Raw genomic sequence first — 18,176 nt, forward strand, 5'->3', positions numbered from 1 at the left:
AGTGTTTGATTTGATTTAACCAAGTACTATCTTTCATTAAAGTTTGTTGGAAGAGCCTGGTGTGAACATCAGCACACCAGTCTTCAACACAACATATGCTGGTGTTTTCAGCAGGTTTATGAAAACAGTATCTGCTGTGAAATAGAGATAATTATGTTGGGGAGGTTGTGCGTCTGTGTCTCACTAAAGAACGAGTGGAGTACAGGTGGAACGATTAGTTCCTCTCAGATCTTTTATTGTTAATGTGCTTGATGATGTTGCAACAGGGAGAACCGGGAAGAAGTTTGCACTGCGTGTTTATTCCTCTTTAAAGATATACGAAGACTTTGGCCGCATTAAAGAGCCACCGAAGAGCAATTTCAGCTCTATCACGGCCCATTCATCACAGGCTGATTGCAAAGTCTGCTTTATCTCGGTGAACGCAGCACAGTTGAAAACATGCTCCAGAACTCAGCACCTGTGGACCACTCCACCAGCGTTTTCATTACTGCTGTGAGCTTTTGTCATCGCTGGAGTTACAGCACACACACAAACACACAGATTGAATTTTACCCTGGTGATATGGGCTAGATCTAACATTTTTGTAAGGATAGACAGTATATTAGAGCCGGTTTGGCTTGAAGTGGTGAAGCTGTCTAAACTGTACAAACTGTTCTGCAGGGATCTGTAGCGGCTATTGATGCCTTTGGCATTATATCATGTGCAGAAGGAGCCAGAGATTCAGTTCTTTGATTGAGAACACAAATAACTCATTTTTGTTTGTAATTTTTTTTTTTTTTTTTACTCTGCTTTTCATAACCCAGACTTTGATTGAGAAAAAAAAAACTGTGTTACTCTGCCATTGATAGACTGGTGGCAATTGGCAGACTTGGTAAAGACATAATATCCAATTTAATATATGGTATAATATTAGCTCGCTTTACCTCACATGTATTAGAGAACTTCTCAGAATAAAATTACTGCTTTAATACTCATTAATAATGCTGAATAATTTCTGACCTTTATATGGTAATAATTATTTTAGCTGTGAGGAATAATATGTGCTTAAATGGGTCATGAATTATTTTATAAAGTTTCCTGAAGTCCACTTATAATGTTTGTAGGATTATTAAAAACTGCTATAATTTAGATTTCAGCCCTCTGGTTTAAAAAAAAAAATCTAAATTAAATGTGAGGATCTCCTTTAAAACTTACATGATGGACTCTTTTGAAAACTTTTTTATATAAATCTTTCTTTTACATAAAACTATATATTTATTTATCACACTCCTTTTTTGCAGAAAAAAACTTTGGGGATGTTTAGTGCTAACTTGTAGAAATTTAGTGTGTCACAATTGACCACAGTCTCCCCTTTAATCATTACTTGTTCAAAAACTTTTGTGTGTAATCAAGCAGTGGGCAGTGTGGCCAGAGGTGAATTCACAGTTATCCCACTTCTTTTCACAAACCTCCCACCATCAAACTCAACCAGGCCCTGTATGAGCTTTTGGGTTTACTGTGTTTGACAGAGTTAATGCCTGATTTGCATAATTCCCTTAGTGATTCAAATACTAAAACAACACAGACAGCGTGTGCAAATACAAGACGTTGTTTTATTTGTGTTTAATACTTTTTCAGCCTTTCTGTGCTGTCATTTGATTCAGTTTGATATGCTTTCCCTTCAACAAGTGCTTGTTTTCTCAGATAAAGCCGTTGTCAAGACCTTTTTTTTCGTCTTTAAGCTCAAATACATATTGTTTTGCCTGTGAAACTGGGTTCACTTTCAGTTCACTCTTTAAAATTTCCTTTCTGTGATGCTATCTGCAGTATTTTTCAAAACGTCACATCATGAATTGAATGACTGAGAAAAGTCATGTAAGCCTTTACAAGAGAGAATTGTCTCTGTGAAACCATCTTAAAAAAAGAAAAGGCAAAGTATTATTAATCTGTATGGGTACAATAGCAGAAGACAATAATGTGACCTGGAGTGGATATTGTATTACTGCATCTTCTCAAAAGAAAGTCCTCATTGAATTCACGCTCACGGCAATCAATGATAGCGATAAAGTGCTCTTTCTGAAAACATGGAGAAGTATGATTGCAGAAACAATTTCATGATGAAACCTCAGGCTTGCAAACTTCAGTGGACAGACCACTTTTATTGTGTTCAAAAAGAGGCAGATAGCCTTTATTCGCAGAGCAATTGGAAATGTTCATAAATATAAAATGTAAGGCGCTATCTTCATGTAATGTGCCGCCTCTGTGACCAATTTCTGTCTCTCAGACCACTATCAGTCAGAGCTGGTTCTGTCTGGACTATCTTCAGTGCAATTCACCCCCTGTAAGCCATGAAAAAAATCTAAATCAAGGGAGGCATAAATAAAGAGGGAGTAGCAGACCAGTCAGTTACCAAACTCACTTTTTTGAGAACGTCTGAGAAATGCTAACACACAAATCCAATTTTTCTTCACCTTCTGAACAAAAAGCTTTGAGATTTGATTTGAAGTAAGATTGACTTTAATGTGTTTGTTTTTCAAACGCACTAAACCAGACTGCCGCCATGCTATATTTGTAAAATGGATTTCATCAGCTGACAGCCTTCCAAGAAAACAAATAGAATCAAATCTGCTGCAGATCCCAGACTGGTGAGGAATGTTGCATTTGGCAGACGTGACACTCAAAGTGCCCTTAATCTCACTGTCTACGCTATTAAACGGAAAGTTTCTTTCTCTGATGTGGCCCGCAAATTTTATGGAACCATTCAAGCTCGGAAGAGAGGATTGCTTGGCCTGATAACAGCACTCACTCAGTTGATTGATGCCCGAGCTCATTCCTGAGATTGATGGCAATGCGCCAGGACCGGTCCTGTGTGTTCACAGTTAACCTCGCTCCTCTTCCTCAATTGTTTCCTCCCTCTTTTCATAGGCTTGGCTAATAATGGATTATTATATGTAAATCTCCATTTTCTGTCACTCCATCATCAATCAGACTAGAGGCTAGCTGAGAAAAGGAGTTGTTTTATAAGTTTTATTTAGTGAATTTTTCATTTCTGAAAGAAAGCTTGCTAACCAAAGATTACCTGAAAACAATGAAAGTAGAGATGTTTTATTTGGTTATTTTTAGCTTTACTGATGTTAAGTTAAATATGGTAATGTTATATGTAATTTAAAAGGTTCAGCGAGGCCAAGTTGTTATTGCTAACAACTGAAAACAGGCTGGTTAAATTTTTGTAGCTTCTGTAGCTTTTTAGCTTCTACTTGAAATGTAATCTAAAAGTAGGGTGGCCATATGTGCCATTTATGTGCCAGGATTTTTATATTGCCTAAAACATCCAAAGTAGTTTGACCAATAACATGCAGCTATTGTACATAGTCGACCAATCGTGGCCCATTGAGTGTGAGAAGGTTAGAACGATCAAAGTGATGCAAATTCAGTTCAAGGATTCAAAGTGTTTATTGTCATACATGCACGTGTTTGTTCATTCGTTCGTTCGACTTGTAGCTGTGCACCGATCATTGTATGACACCAAAGTATTGCGAGAGCAATTTGAAAGCATAAGGAGCTGTCTGCTCCGCTCTCTATAGCTCTCTTGAAAATGGCCCGTATGGTCACCCTATTAAAAAGGCTAACTAATTTTATAGCTTCTGTAATATGTGATAAGTAATTTCTAAGTTGTAAAGTCTATGCTATTAGCTTGCTAACCAAGGACTGAAAACAAAAGAATGGAAAATGTTTAATTTGACCATTTTTGGTAAAATGCTGTGATTGATGAAATCGACTGGTGCCAGAGCTCAATTTCTGATATTGATGGCAAAAAGCCTGGTCCTGTGTGTCAGAGCCCTTAAGAAAATTAACCAGGGTTTTATTTTAGTCAAAGTGTAGTAACCATGGTTTTTTGGAGAATTACCATTTGTATAACCACAGTTTTACTTAGTATATCAAAACCATGGTTAATTTGTCATAACCATAGCTCAGCTAGTAACCATGATTTTTGTTTTTGTAGTAAAACCATGGTTAATTTCCGTAAGTGAGTTTACTTCCCTCCTCTTCCTAGCTCCTCTTCTTCTGTCTTTTCATAGATTCTGCTTATAATGGATTATTAAGTATGAATGTGTAATCATTCCCTTTTCTTTGGCTTAATCATCAATCAGACCAGAAGCTAGCTGGCCATTATGGGCACCATGTAATGACCCGAAGCCATCGATGACTTCTCTCACCCAGTGCGTAGACCTATTAATTGAATCCAGAAGGTTTGTTTATTAGCTTTCCTCCATTCTTTGAAACTGTCTGTCTAATATGCAACTGGTCCATGAAATTCTACTCTTTAATAAGCTTAGTTTGAGAGAAAGTGTCCGGCTGCAATACTTGAGTGCCTCCAGCAGGCTGTAAGCGATGAAAATTTGCATTTATATTGTGCTTCTCTGCATAACCACCGCAGCGGTGTCAGAACAGGGCATGACGGTAACATGCGTGGATGATTCAAGGAGTTAATGAACAAAATGGAAGGATTTGCATTTAAAGAGTGTCAGACTCTAGGCCTCTTTGCGCCATGGCAATATGGGATTTTGATGTTTGCTCCGACAGGTCCAAGGTGTGCACATCCATCTGCAAATACATTGTGTGGCTTTTATGGACATACAAATGAGGTGAAAGGACAGTTACTGTGTTATTTGGATGCATATGAGCGGCTCGTATTAATAGGGTTCAGGTTTATTTGAAGTGTCAGAATATGTCCATTGGCGTTACCCCTTGTATGACAGGACGCAAGTCCCAGCTGCTGCTATACTCAGGCCAGCTGGAGCATGGCCACTGGGCGCATCAAAAATCAGGGATGCAGGACCAGACAAGCAGGTAGAAAAAAAGAAGAAGGAAGTGTTGCCATGGCGATGTGAAAGACTGAAAAGTCTCCTCAGCTCTTCAGATTGCCACTCAAAGCATCGGAGTGGAGCGAGTCAGATTTACTGGTGAAAATGAAACACTCTCTCCAGTCAAACAGTCTTCGCTAAACAAATCTTAAGTACAACAGACCCACTTTACCTCAACACATAAGACAAAGTGTTTTTTTGTTTGTTTTGGGTTTTTTTTTTTTTTTTTAGTTATAACAAAAAGTGATTTTTGAAAAGCTTTTATGTGGCTGGTTTCATTCTGTAGTGTCTGTTTATGTCCAAGGTGGCAATGTTCTGTTCAATTTATGCAAAGCGTTTGAAAATGACAGTAAAATGTATAACGGTGGGCACAGCCGGTGTTTATTGAAAGATGGCGGGATGAAATGTTTACAAAGCCTTTATTTTGACCACAGATTGCCTAATAAATCTGTTCGGTCTTTGGGCAGCATGAGAAAACAAACCGTAAATTAGGAACTTGGTCTTTTGGTGGGCTCACATTAGGGCTCACAGAGCCTTATGTGTCCAAACTTCTGCTATGTTTACATCCACGTATTTTTATGCGAACTTATATTGCGTTAAAATATTGTGTTAAAAACCTCTGGATGGAAAGGTCAAGAAGTGTGTAAAATCATAAAATGCGTATAAAATATGTGTTCAACTGAGGCAGATCATTATTTTTATCCAAAAAGAAGATGTGCATAAACTACAATGGAAACACACATACGGAATAAATTTCTTATACGTAACAAAAAAACTCTTGTCTCAGCAGATCATTGAGTGGATAACTGGACTAACCAGTGGACCAGTCTCATTTTACAACATCTCATATGTTGGTTTAGTCATTCTGAAATGCCTGATTTAAAGTCTGTCATCAAAATAGTTTGGTATAATTACATCTCAGAACTGTCTCACATGACTGCGTTTCCAAACATCAAGCATCCTCCTCCAAATGCAAGATAACATGACAGCATTTGTTATTGCATTTCGTCTGCACACTCTGAGGTGCAAGTAGGAAAAAAAAGCTACTGTGTCTTCCCCAGTTACATCAACTTCCATTTAGATTCGATGTTCATTCGATTTTGTTCTCTTGAACATATGGGATGGAAAGGGTGCGATTTTCCAATTTTCGCACATTAAATTTACAAGTTTGGATGGAAATTGGAAACATAGCTAGTGTGACTTGCCAACTCAAACAATCATTTGTCACACAAAAGTGAGTGTTGATTGATACAGAAGTGCTCCCAGAGTGTGTTAAGATGTGTGAGTGCTGACGATAACACCAATGATATCTTTACAGGAGAATCCATATGTAATGCTGAGAGCCAATCACCAGGAACATGAAGGGAACGAACGCTATGAAGGCTTCTGCGTCGATATGCTGAAGGAGTTGGCAGATATCCTGAAGTTCAAGTACCGCATTCGACTGGTTGGGGACGGTGTGTATGGAGTGTCGGGCACCAATGGCACCTGGACAGGCATGGTGGGAGAGCTCATCAGCAGGGTGAGTGATGTCACAAGGGAATATGGTCTAATCAGGGGTTGAATTGGAACAGAACAGCACTGCGATGTCATGAATTTCCCCCTTTCTTTGCTGCCTGATGATTATTGGCATTGTGAAATGTTACTACATTAGCTAGTAGGCAAAGCTGTTAGCTTGCCAACTGAAGATACAAAGAAAGAAAAATGTTCAGTGTGACCATTTTTAGCTTCTGGAATATAAAGCATAGTGTAATTTAAAAGGCAAGTAAAGAGAATTGTTTAAGTCGATGTGATATGTAATTTAAAATGTGTACATGTAATAATATGTGACCCTGGACCACAAAACCAGTCATAAGAGTCAATTTTCCGAAACTGAGATTTTTACATCTTATGAAAGCTGAATAAATAAGTTTCCATTGATGTATGGTTTGTTGGAATAGGACAATATTTGAAAATCTGGAATCTGAGGGTGCAAAAAAACGACATATTGAAAAAAATCGCACACACTACTGTACAAATGATTTGGAAAAAAGTCTCTTTTGCTCACCTAGACTGCTTTTATTCGGTCAAAAACACAGTAAATACAATGGCCACACTTTATTTTAAGATCCAGTTCTCACTATTAACTAATTATTAACTATGACTTTTGCCTCAATAAACTGCTAATTACTGCTTATTAATAGTTAGTAAGGTAGTTGTTAAGTTTAGGTATTGATTAAGATTAAGTATGTAGAATATGGTCATGCAGAATATGTGCTTTATGAGCACTAATAAACAGCCAATATGCTAGTAATATGCATGCTAATATGCAACTAGTTGCTAATGCGAGAATTTTTTCCCTATAATTAAAGTGTTAACAATACAATTGAATATTAAGAAATACAATGCAAATTATTTCTGTGATGGCAAAGCTGAATTTACTTCAGAAATCATTCTACTCTATTTGGTTCTCATTAACCATTTTTTATATTATCAATGTTTAAAAAAAAAAAAAGTTGTGCTACTTAAACCTTTATATTTTTAATGGATTATTTTATAAATAAAGTTCAAAAGAACAGCTTATATTTGAAATAATTTTGTGTAACATAACTGTCTATACTGCCACTTTAATAAATTTAATGCATCGTTGTTGAATAAAATTATTAATTTCTTTTAAAAAAAAGAATATTACTGACAAACTTTTGAACTGTAGTGTACTTTATATTTTCATAAATAAGATAAAACCAAGCATAAAGCGATTTACTGTCATTTCTGATCAGGCACTGTATACAGTACTCATAAAAAGTTGTTTTAATCAGCAGAATGGCTTTGTTGAGGAAGGGGGATAAAACATTATTGGCAGTTTGTTTGTCTTGTAGCTTGTGGTATCTTACCTGAGGAAACAGAAATACTGGCAGATTTTATGGTTCCCCTCTTCCAAAATTTCAATTTAACCCCTGGTTATTCTGGCATCTAGAACAGCCATGTAGAATGAATTATATTTAAAGCACAGCACTTCTGCTGTTCTGAATACATAGCATGAAACAGTCTGCTTCCTCTTGTTTTAGCCTAGAATTATTCATTCTCAAATGCTCATTTCAATAATTCATTAAAGGAAGGAAGCCTTAAAGCCAGACTAAAAGTTGTTTTACTTGCTTCCACACAGGTGATGCAGATTAACCAACAATATTCATGTTTATGCCTCCAACCCAGTTACAGGTCCCTCATCCTAATGAATTTGAATTAGCCCATCTGATCCCATAACAAACACACACAGATGTGTTTAAAAAGACTTGGTGAAGCGTGAAGAGTATTAGTCCCATTCTGACAGCCACTAACATCCCGTTGATGAGATGGAAATCTTGCATGTCACAAATACTGTTTAGTTACGAGTGCTTGCCCTTTTCGGCGGAAATGTTATTTATTTAAAAACAGTCGTCTGGTGATTTATTCCTCCATTTTTTGGCAAGCACTGCAGGGAGCAAAGTAAATTTTCAGAAATGAACAAAAAGGCCATGGCGATATTCATATATTTCCAGGGGAAAGGGTCATAAACCAGAACATTTCTCTGCAGCCTACGTTCTCGCATACAAAAACGGAGAGGCTTTGAGAAGTTATCCGTCTTAATTCCACAAGCTAATGGAGGGCAAACCATTAGTGAAATAAAGAAAGAAGTGCCTAATCTTATTATTGTCTCAATTTGTTCCCTCAAAGTATGTTTTATACAGCTGACCTTGAAAGTGGCCAATGAGTCTAATTGCATCCCACGCGCTATAGTGTCTGTAGACAGTAGAGGGTGATGAGGGGCAACTGAAGGAGGCGAGGAGCGCTACCTTGTCCTCTCTATGCCTCTAGGATCCCATGAGGGACCTTTATCCTGTTATTTATTACATAGAAAAATGATAATAGATTTGCATATGAACAAAGACTACAAATAATTTCGCAGTTGTGATTGAATGTAACAGAAAATTGAATGAAGTACAAGCTAACATTTTGCCACACCTGCTAATGGCAGGTGACTTGAGAGAATTTAACGAATATATTTTTTACTGGCCATAAAACTGTATGTGCATAGTTTCATTAAAAAAAAAAAAAGCCAGAACCAATTGGGAAAACACATCTAATTGCTATTATTATTATTATTATAATATATATATATATTAATATAATATTATATATATATATATATATATATATAATCTATATATATATATATATATATATATATATATATATATATATCTGTGTTTGCAAAAGTTAAACCATAAAGATTTTAGGTATTTCTGTCATGTTTGCATTTTTAATGTAACATTTTATTTTCCTTATTAAATTATGTTAAGAGTTGGACATTTAAAATTATAAAAAATTATTTATGATCAATTATGATGATTTTTTTTTTATAAATATCCCTAACAGTATTAAAACTGAACATACACATTAATAAATGTATATACACCTTAATGTACATACTGTATAAGTACATACATTTTTTTTTAAAGTACATCTATGTATAATACATTTTTCAGTTATGTTGTTATTGCATAATATCATTATAGGATTTAAAATAATTTTTTAAAAAGAAAATGTTTAATATAATATTAAATCTGAATGCACAAAATTCTACAATGGTTTGTTTTAAATATATATAATAACATACATTTTGTATGCTTGTTTAGTTAGTGTATCTGTTTACATGCTAAATGCTATCTAAAGCAAGAAAAAATTTAAAATCAAAGTTTAAATTTATATTTAATTAATGTATTTTGATGGTTATGAGTTCATAAATGAGGCAACAAATACAATACCTCACATAAGCCTTTCTGCTATTAATATTATAATTTATTGGAAAATGAGAATCTGCACAGAAGTGGCTCACTTTTTCCCTAAAATATGGACTCCTAATTCCACAGTGACTGTCCTGGTCATGCTTTATGTTCTGGAAACTCTTGTAAAACTAAAGACAGCGCAATAGTACACAAAGATAGTGAAGCAGCCGAGCTGTCAGGGTTTTCTATAGTGTCAGATGAAGAATAAGCCTCAGAAGGAGTTTGAAATGCCATACTGGGAACTTATGTCAATGTATTATTCAGCAGTGATAGAGTTGACATTGCCGCCTTCACTCGTTTTTAGGGGCATCACTTTTTGATTGAGTCAAAGCTGAAGGGGAGGATGGAGCTCAGGAAGAATATCATACTGCATTATTTATTATTTAGAGTCTCCATCTCATAATTTCTCTCTCTGTGCAGTCCAGCCGTCAATATTAATACGTAACGAGATGTCAAATATTTGAGCGGCAGTTATTGTCCTTGTTTCTGTTACGGACGACATCTGTTTGAGGGATTTCTGTTCAGCAGGGACCGCGTAATTTCCTTGTTTGTGTGTCAGCGTGATGTTTTGTTGTGTGAAGTGAAGTGTGCATGAGTTGGAGAAGAGCTGTGGGCCACAGCTGAACTATGGAGAGCACTTGAAGATTAGTGCATCTGCAAGCTGTTATTGGGGAAGGAATCTTCAGGGAACATGCAAGAGTTCATCTTACCGTGCCACAGTCGCTTTTGCTATGGTGAAGTACTGTACATGGTGAGATAATGACATAACTAGCTTTATAATCAGGTGAGCAGATGGTTGCAGGGTTATTATCGTTAACTAAAACCATAAAAAACATGGTTTCCTTAAATAAAATAGATGGTAACACTTTAGAATAGGGAACACATACAGTTGAAGTCAAAAGTTTACATGCAAAATGTTAATTATCTTACCAAAATAAGAGGGATCATATAAAATGCATGTGAAAACTTGAATTTGAAGATCAGGGTAAATTTAACTCATTTTGTCTTCTGGGAACATGTAAATATCTTCTGTAGCTTCTGAAGGGCAGTACTAAATGAAAAAAAAATATCATATTTAGGCATAATAAGAAAAATGTACACATCTTCATTCTGTTCAAAAGTTTTCATCCCCCGGCTCTTAATGCATTTTTTTTTCTCTCTCTCTCTCTTCTGGAGCATCAGTGAGTGTTTGAACCTTCTGTGATAGTTGCATATGAGTCTCTCAGTTGTCCTCAGTGTGAAAAGATGGATCTCAAAATCATACAGTCATTACTTAAAGGGTTCAAATACACAAAATGCTGGAAATCCAAAGAATTTGAGGGACCTGAAGGATTTTTCTAAAGAACAGCAGACAGGTTAACTGTTCAGGACAAACAAGGGACTCATGAACAACTATAACTAAACAAAATAAAAAAACACAGCTGTGGATCATTCAGGTAACAACACAGTATTAAGAATCAAGGGGGTGTAAACTTTTGAATGGGGTCATTTTTATAAATTCTATTTATAACTATTTTTTTTTTCTCTTGTGGTCTATATGTAAACATCTTTTATGTGAAATATCTTATTCAGGTCAGTATTAAATAAAAAATAACATGCATTTTGTATGATCCCTCTTATTTTGTAAAATAATTAATATTTTGCAGATTCTGCAAGATATATGTAAACTTTTGACCTGTATTCACTATTAACTATGACTTTTCCCTCAATAAACTCCTAATTTGCAGCTTATTAATAGTTAGTAAGGTAGTTGTTAAATTTAGGTGTGGGGACAGATTAAGAGATCTAAAATATGGTCATGCAGAATAATGCATTAAAATGTGGTATATAAATACTAAGATTAATATGCGATTTATAACTAGATTAATATGCTAAGCAACTACCAATAGGTCCTTAAAATAAAGTGTTACCAAATAAACTTTAATAAAATATTTTAAATATTTTTTTTAAAGTGTATTATTTTGGCTTACAATAACTAAAATCAAGATAAAAATTAAAACTACATAAAAAAAAAAAAGAATAACAAAAACTTAGAACTTATTCAAAATATAGTATAATAGTAGCTCAATGATACTTCTTGGATCTTGAAACACGTGTCTAACGTTCCTAATTCGGCTCTCGGAGTTAACAAGCCTCTCCTGTCACTTTCAAGGGTTGAGGCTTGAGGCTAAAACATCACATTGTAACCGGTATCTGCTGTCCGGAGATTCTCTCTCATTTACAGCACGGCTCCAATATCCCATCATTCCTCCTGGAGAGGACAAAGAGCAGTGGAGGGTAAGAGTGTGTCCTGCGGGACCGTAAAATCCCTTGCAGATGCACTTTTCGGTGTTGTTTGATTAGTGGGATCCGGCCACAGCATTGTGCCCGGCAGCACTGGATGCTGTGTCAAGTGATTTGTCATGACAGTTTCTGTGTTCATGTTCCATCACACACACACAGCAATTCAGCTTTGCCCTTCAGAATTCACCAAAATACAGGTATTTGGACTGCAAGCAGTTGTTTCCAGGTGTAAAAAGACAGGTCATGGTAGCTTAAGGTGGTTAAGCTGGTTTGTTGCTGGTTTGAGATGGTTTACATGCTCTAATCAGCTTAACTAAGATGGACTACAGGGGTGTAATGATTTTGAGGGGGCTTTGTGTTTTTGGTGAGTCGAGACAAACACCTACTTCATAATGATACATAAATGTATTTAATAATTGTACTTGATAACCAGTGTTATTTTTGCATAATTTATACAATATTATTTATTAATATTTTGAATTAGTCTTTTGATGTTTTTTTTGGGGGGGGGGGGGATTTAAGTTTCAGTTTGCATTTATATTTTAGTTTAAGTTTTAGTGTTTTTGTTATGTGCTTGCATCATTATTACTATTTTTTTACATTTACATATTTTGACTTTTTTATTTTAATGTCATTTTTATTTCATATATACATACATGCATATATATTTAATTATATATGTATGTATATAAATATATGTATGTATTAATTATAATTTATTATAATATAATATTTTTGCTAATTTTTATTCAGCCCCGCTCTAATGGCTGCTGTTATTTTGCATATGTTTCAGAAGGCTGACTTGGCTGTGGCCGCCCTGACCATCACGGCCGAGAGGGAGAAGGTCATTGATTTCTCCAAACCCTTCATGACTCTGGGGATCAGTATCATGTACCGAGTGCACATAGTAAGTTCCTCCATCTCCTCCATCCACTGCAGCCCAAGACCGAACCATTCCCGACCTCGTAGCATTAAAGATCAACAATCCTCAACAATCGGCAGCCTCTAATGGCCAGAGAGAGAGCGCATGGGAATTAAATAGAGAAACACTTTGGGGCAGAGAGCTCTGAGCATCACCCTTGCCGTAGCAGATAGTGCGCTAAGCTGATAAATGTAGTGCTTTCCTTCCCAATTTCAGATTCTCCTCATTGTGGCTTGTATCTAATTCACACCAATAACACCCTGAGCTCTTGCACACAGCAACACTGAAAATCCAATAGCTCTTTCACTGTTAAAGGCCTGTGTGCCATTAATCAAAGCCCCTCCCCAAACCCAAGGTGACATGCTGATCTCTCTGTTGGCTAAATGCCGGATGAAGCCACTCGCTGCAGTGTGTGCAAACATTAATGTGGTGTCCCGGTAGGGCATTTACACAAACACACACACACACTCACTCACTTACACAAACACATCATTAGCCCCCCTGCTCTGTTCATGCTGCTAATAGATGCTCCTGTGTGCGTCTTCATTGGTTAAGAACAGTTGGGGGAATCAATAACACCAGGTGTTCTGTTAACTGAGAAAAAAAGAGCACTTCTGTTGCAGATTTTTGAACTTCAGCATGCAAATGCATGCTTTTCAAACAACTCAAGTAGGCCGTAACCACTATAGACATTGAGTTAGAAAAGTCACCCCATTGATAAAGACAAAAAGTTCACAAAATGTTTAGGCTGCTCTGATCGTATAGGGACTATTGGACTTTTTTGACAAATTGTGCTGTATTTAATTGAAAACTTCTTTTACTGTTCTTCTTCTTTTTTTTATTTCTTTTAAATCTAAGAATGTAAGAAAAAAATGAAAATGAAAATGAAAGACATTATTACGTCTTTAACGGGCCGCTCTGTTGCTTTACCTGCATTACGTGCATTGTGTCACTGTTTAAACTGCCCTGTCAATCATCTTGTTACAGTTAATATCATCCACATTTTGTTTAATTTTATTTCCTACTGTACTGGAGAGAAATGAAGAGGCACGTTGTTCTGCCAGTCATGGGTCTTTACTCATACTCTCCTCATATGTTTGCATAATGATGCATTTAAAAGTTAATGACCAAACTTATCTTTATAAAATTGTTGTACATTAAATATAACACAGATAACATTAAATAAATGTTTTCATCAGGTTAGACATTCATTATTTATCACTCAAACCCCTTTGTATACCTGTCCATTTGTCTCACATATCTGGCATGTTTGTAGTTTTTTAACACTTTTTATGTCTGTTTGTGGTTCTAATCGAATTCTTGTCCAACACGCAATGTGTTGTGGCAATATTAGCCGTTAGAGTGTGCATCGATCTGGACTTCCAATTCTAACTGGAAGTAGTAGACCGTTAGGGAATCTTTGGCATTCTCTTTTCAACATATTATGATTTAGGACATATATAATTCTATTTTTGAATACTATTTAGGACAGATGTATGATGTATAAGAAATACGATGTATGCAATAGTTATATAATTTTCTATTATTTTTTTCTTTTCCTTTTATTGTTTTCATGTTCTTTTCCATTATTTTTTGCCTTCAAATTACATTTGCCATGATCTATAACTCACTTAATGTTAATAAATATTAATTATTTAATAACACTGTTAAATGTAACCATTAGCAAATCTCAAAATCAATGTTTTTCTTTTTTCAAACACTGGATTATAATGTTGTGATGCCTAAACTGACTTTGAGCCTTTAGCATTTAAAAATTTATTGTTCATTTTTGTGTTTTATTTCTAATATATTTAGACTAAATATTGTAGAATTTTAATATCAGCCATTTGTTGGCCATATCATTGTATCTGCCAGAACTTTAGTATTTTTTACCAATTACTATTAATTAATGTTTTTCACTTTTGTGCCCACACAGTAGTCTCAGTGCTTTTTTATGCTAAATGTGCTTCATAGCAAGCACTTTTTAGCACTAAATTATATATATTTTTTTAGATGTAACAAGGTGGTTTTTAGACACTACAGTTTACCAAGCTTCACAAGATTAATCAAATAATTCAGATTTTTTTTTTTTCCATGAACAATTTCAATACTACTGGCTATAGGCAATAAATGCTAAATGGGAAAATTGTTCCAGAACCAACAAAAGGGTAAATTACATTGTGCCCCACAGTGAGCTCAGATCTTAGTGAAGTGTGAATTATTTTCAGTGTTAAAATGCTTTCTTTTCCAGCAATAAATAATTCATTTATAGGTTGATTTTCCCTGAAAATTGTAAACACTGTGGAGCTTTCAGAACATCGCTGAAATTACACACTTCGCCTTTAAACCTGTGACTACCCTAGAGAGGTGGCTGAGAAAGTATGAGAAAGAAGTGAAAGTTGATTGAGAAAGACACAGAGGCAGACACAGCGAGTGACTCGGAGACTGGCAGACAGAGAGAACAGTGACAGAAGACATAAGAGGAGTGTTAAATGAGTTCACACAGGTAAAGCGGATAAAAGGCTGTTGTACAGTGTAGAGCTGTACTTAGGCTGGAAAGCCTTGAGCTCTCTCTCTCTCTCTCTCTCTCTCTCTCTCTCTCTCTCTCTGTCTGTCTATCTCTCCATGGTCCTTTCTGCTTATGTCTGTCCCAGAATAAAGCTGGAGTGGCTGAAAATATCAGGCTGTGATGTCACTACATGAAGAAAGCTGAGCTCATGAATATTAATTAGCTTTTGCTGGTGTTGCTGATGTTTCACATTGATTTTCCAGATGTAATATTAAACCAGTTTTGCATTTGTGCTGGTCACATTCCATATTAATAATTTATCAGAACTGAAATATCAATAATATATCAATAATATATACATGAAATATCAATTATGTGTGCGTGCGTGCATGCGTGTGTGTGTGTGTGTGTGTGTGTGTGTGTGTGTGTGTGTGTGTGTGTGTGTGTGTGTGTGTGTGTGTGTGTGTGTGTGTGTGGTTTTTCAATTATTACTTAATCAGAATTTTATACAAATATACATTAATATTATTTTAGAAATCATTAGAAAAAAATGTAATTTTTAATTGAATATTTTATATTTTATAATTTAATTACTTTTTATTTTTAAATTCAGTTTGTGTGTATTTTATTTTCTACTATATACAGTTTTTCTGTTAATAATTTGTAATTAATCAGATGTGAAAATGTATATAAATATAAAAAAAATCTACAATTAGAGATATATAGATATATAGCGATATATAGACTATTTTCTAATTTAATTACTTTTTTTATTTCAGTTTGTGTACTTTATATTCTGCTATATATAGCTTTTCTATTAATAATTTATGATTAATAAGAAGTGAGAATGTATTTATTTTTATTTATATTTTATTTATTTTGATATTGATATTTTGATATATAAGACATGAGCTGGCTAAACTTGGTTGAGTGTGCTAAAGATGGGGGTCGGCCTTCAGTTCGGTTTCTCCTGCTCAGAATAATCTCTCACTCATCTATACCCCACAGCTATGTGCTCTGGATATTTGGATTCTTGTGCGTGCACTTGTTTAGATTTAATCCACTTACTATTGATCCAGCAGGCTTTGATTTCTACAAGGACCCCCATAGCTTATTTCAAACTTTAAATGAAATCCTTCGCTTGATCAATAACAATGGCAAATGGAATAAAATGTGGCCTTTGGCCCTGTTTTAATTACATGTTTGCGAGGACAGTGGTATCTCCATCGCAGCGTGTAATTGGACGCACTGGTAAACATGAACGTATGGAATGTGCCATTTAGTTTTTGTATGTATATATGAGTGTAGTCTGGAGAGTGTGAATAAACACAAGAATGCATGAAAATTAGTCTCCTTTAATCTTGTGCGGTGCACACAGAGAGGAAGAAGAGAGACTAGGTATGGCTGAGGATAAAATAACTAATTAGTGCAACAAGTTAATTAGATCATACAGGGAGCATTGGCGAGATCATTCACAGCCACAAAAGAGCAGCAACAGAGCTTGTGTGCATTATGAGACTGTGTGGAGTGTACAGAGAAAGCCCTCGGAACATAAAGTCAGGGCACTTTTTTCCTCTGAAACACTCCAGCTGTGACAAGACCATGTTCTCACTGGCCACACACTTTCAAGTTCCGCATAATTCCACTTAAAATGAGCCTACAGAAGGACAATTTTTAAATCTGGACGTTTTTAGTGACAGGAGAAGAAATATTGTGAATGATAGTGTCTTTCAGTGGAATTCAATGGAACATTAAGTTTTCAAATCTTTTCAGCCCTAGTCGATCTGACAGTGTCTGGTAAACATGTGCTGACAGTATATCACTGTTTCTCCTCATAGAGAGCTCTATAGCAGACGCTTCACTACAGATCAGGCTGAACAGCAAATCACAGTGGAGACTAGTAAAGGGTTTATGACCAGTGATCTTTGAGTGAAACAACAAACACACACTTGAGTGTGTGTGAGAGAAGAGAAAGACCCCCATGCATAACCCTTAATGTATTTTTATTAAATGCATGTGTAATCGCCATCTTATGGAAGCCCGTTTCCATCTTACAAAAATAAAAGATAATTGTGACTTTTTTTTTTCTTTTTCATTGTTATGATCTCATAACATAACTTTTGACATTTCATCTCGCAATTTGCAATTTTACTTCTCGTAATTGTAACTTCATATTTCTTAATGTGACTTTATATCCCACAATTTGATTTTATATCCCACAGTTGCAACTTTCCATCTGACAGTATGACTTTATATCTCACAGTTTGACTTTATATATCTCAGAGTTTAATTTTATTTCTTCACAGTGTGACTTGTTTTAAACTTTATCTCACAGTGATGAGGCAGATTGAGGCAGAAATATGCTTCCATACTATTTTGTGTCATTGTTTCTTATAGATTTATTTTGCTTAGCATGTGGTATTGGCTTTAATTGACACAATATACAGTACTTGAGCTGACATCAAGTTCTCCAGCATGACTTAAAACATGACTTTTGTGCTTCAGTGGAAGAAATAAGATCTTGTAATAACACAGAGAAAGGTCTAAAAATGTATCTACTAATATACAGTAGTGTTCAAAAGTTTGGAGTCTATAAGATCTTTTTTAATGTTTTGAAAAGAAGTTCTTATGCTCACCAAGACTAAATTTATTTACAAAAAATACAGTAAAAGCTGTAATATTGTTAAATGTTTATGCAATTTATTTTAAAATATAATTTGTTCTTTTATTATTTCTGTGATGGCAAAGCTGAATTTCCAGCATTATTACTTCAGTGTTCAGTGTCACATGATCCTTCAGAAATCATTCTAATA

General features: G+C 35.2%; 1 protein-coding gene across 1 annotated transcript in view; it reads left to right on the forward strand.

Moving 5' to 3' along the window:
• LOC109103545 (glutamate receptor ionotropic, kainate 4-like) overlaps positions 1-18,176 on the forward strand; it is a 329,617-nt gene that overhangs the window by 299,464 nt on the left and 11,977 nt on the right. Inside the window, exons 15-16 of the mRNA XM_042740067.1 lie at positions 6,163-6,366; positions 12,726-12,839. Of these exons, the coding sequence (XP_042596001.1) occupies positions 6,163-6,366; positions 12,726-12,839 (318 nt within the window). The remainder of the gene's footprint in view (positions 1-6,162; positions 6,367-12,725; positions 12,840-18,176) is intronic.

The sequence above is a fragment of the Cyprinus carpio genome, chromosome B15 (genome assembly GCF_018340385.1).
Source record: "Cyprinus carpio isolate SPL01 chromosome B15, ASM1834038v1, whole genome shotgun sequence".
Taxonomy (NCBI): Eukaryota; Metazoa; Chordata; class Actinopteri; order Cypriniformes; family Cyprinidae; genus Cyprinus; species Cyprinus carpio.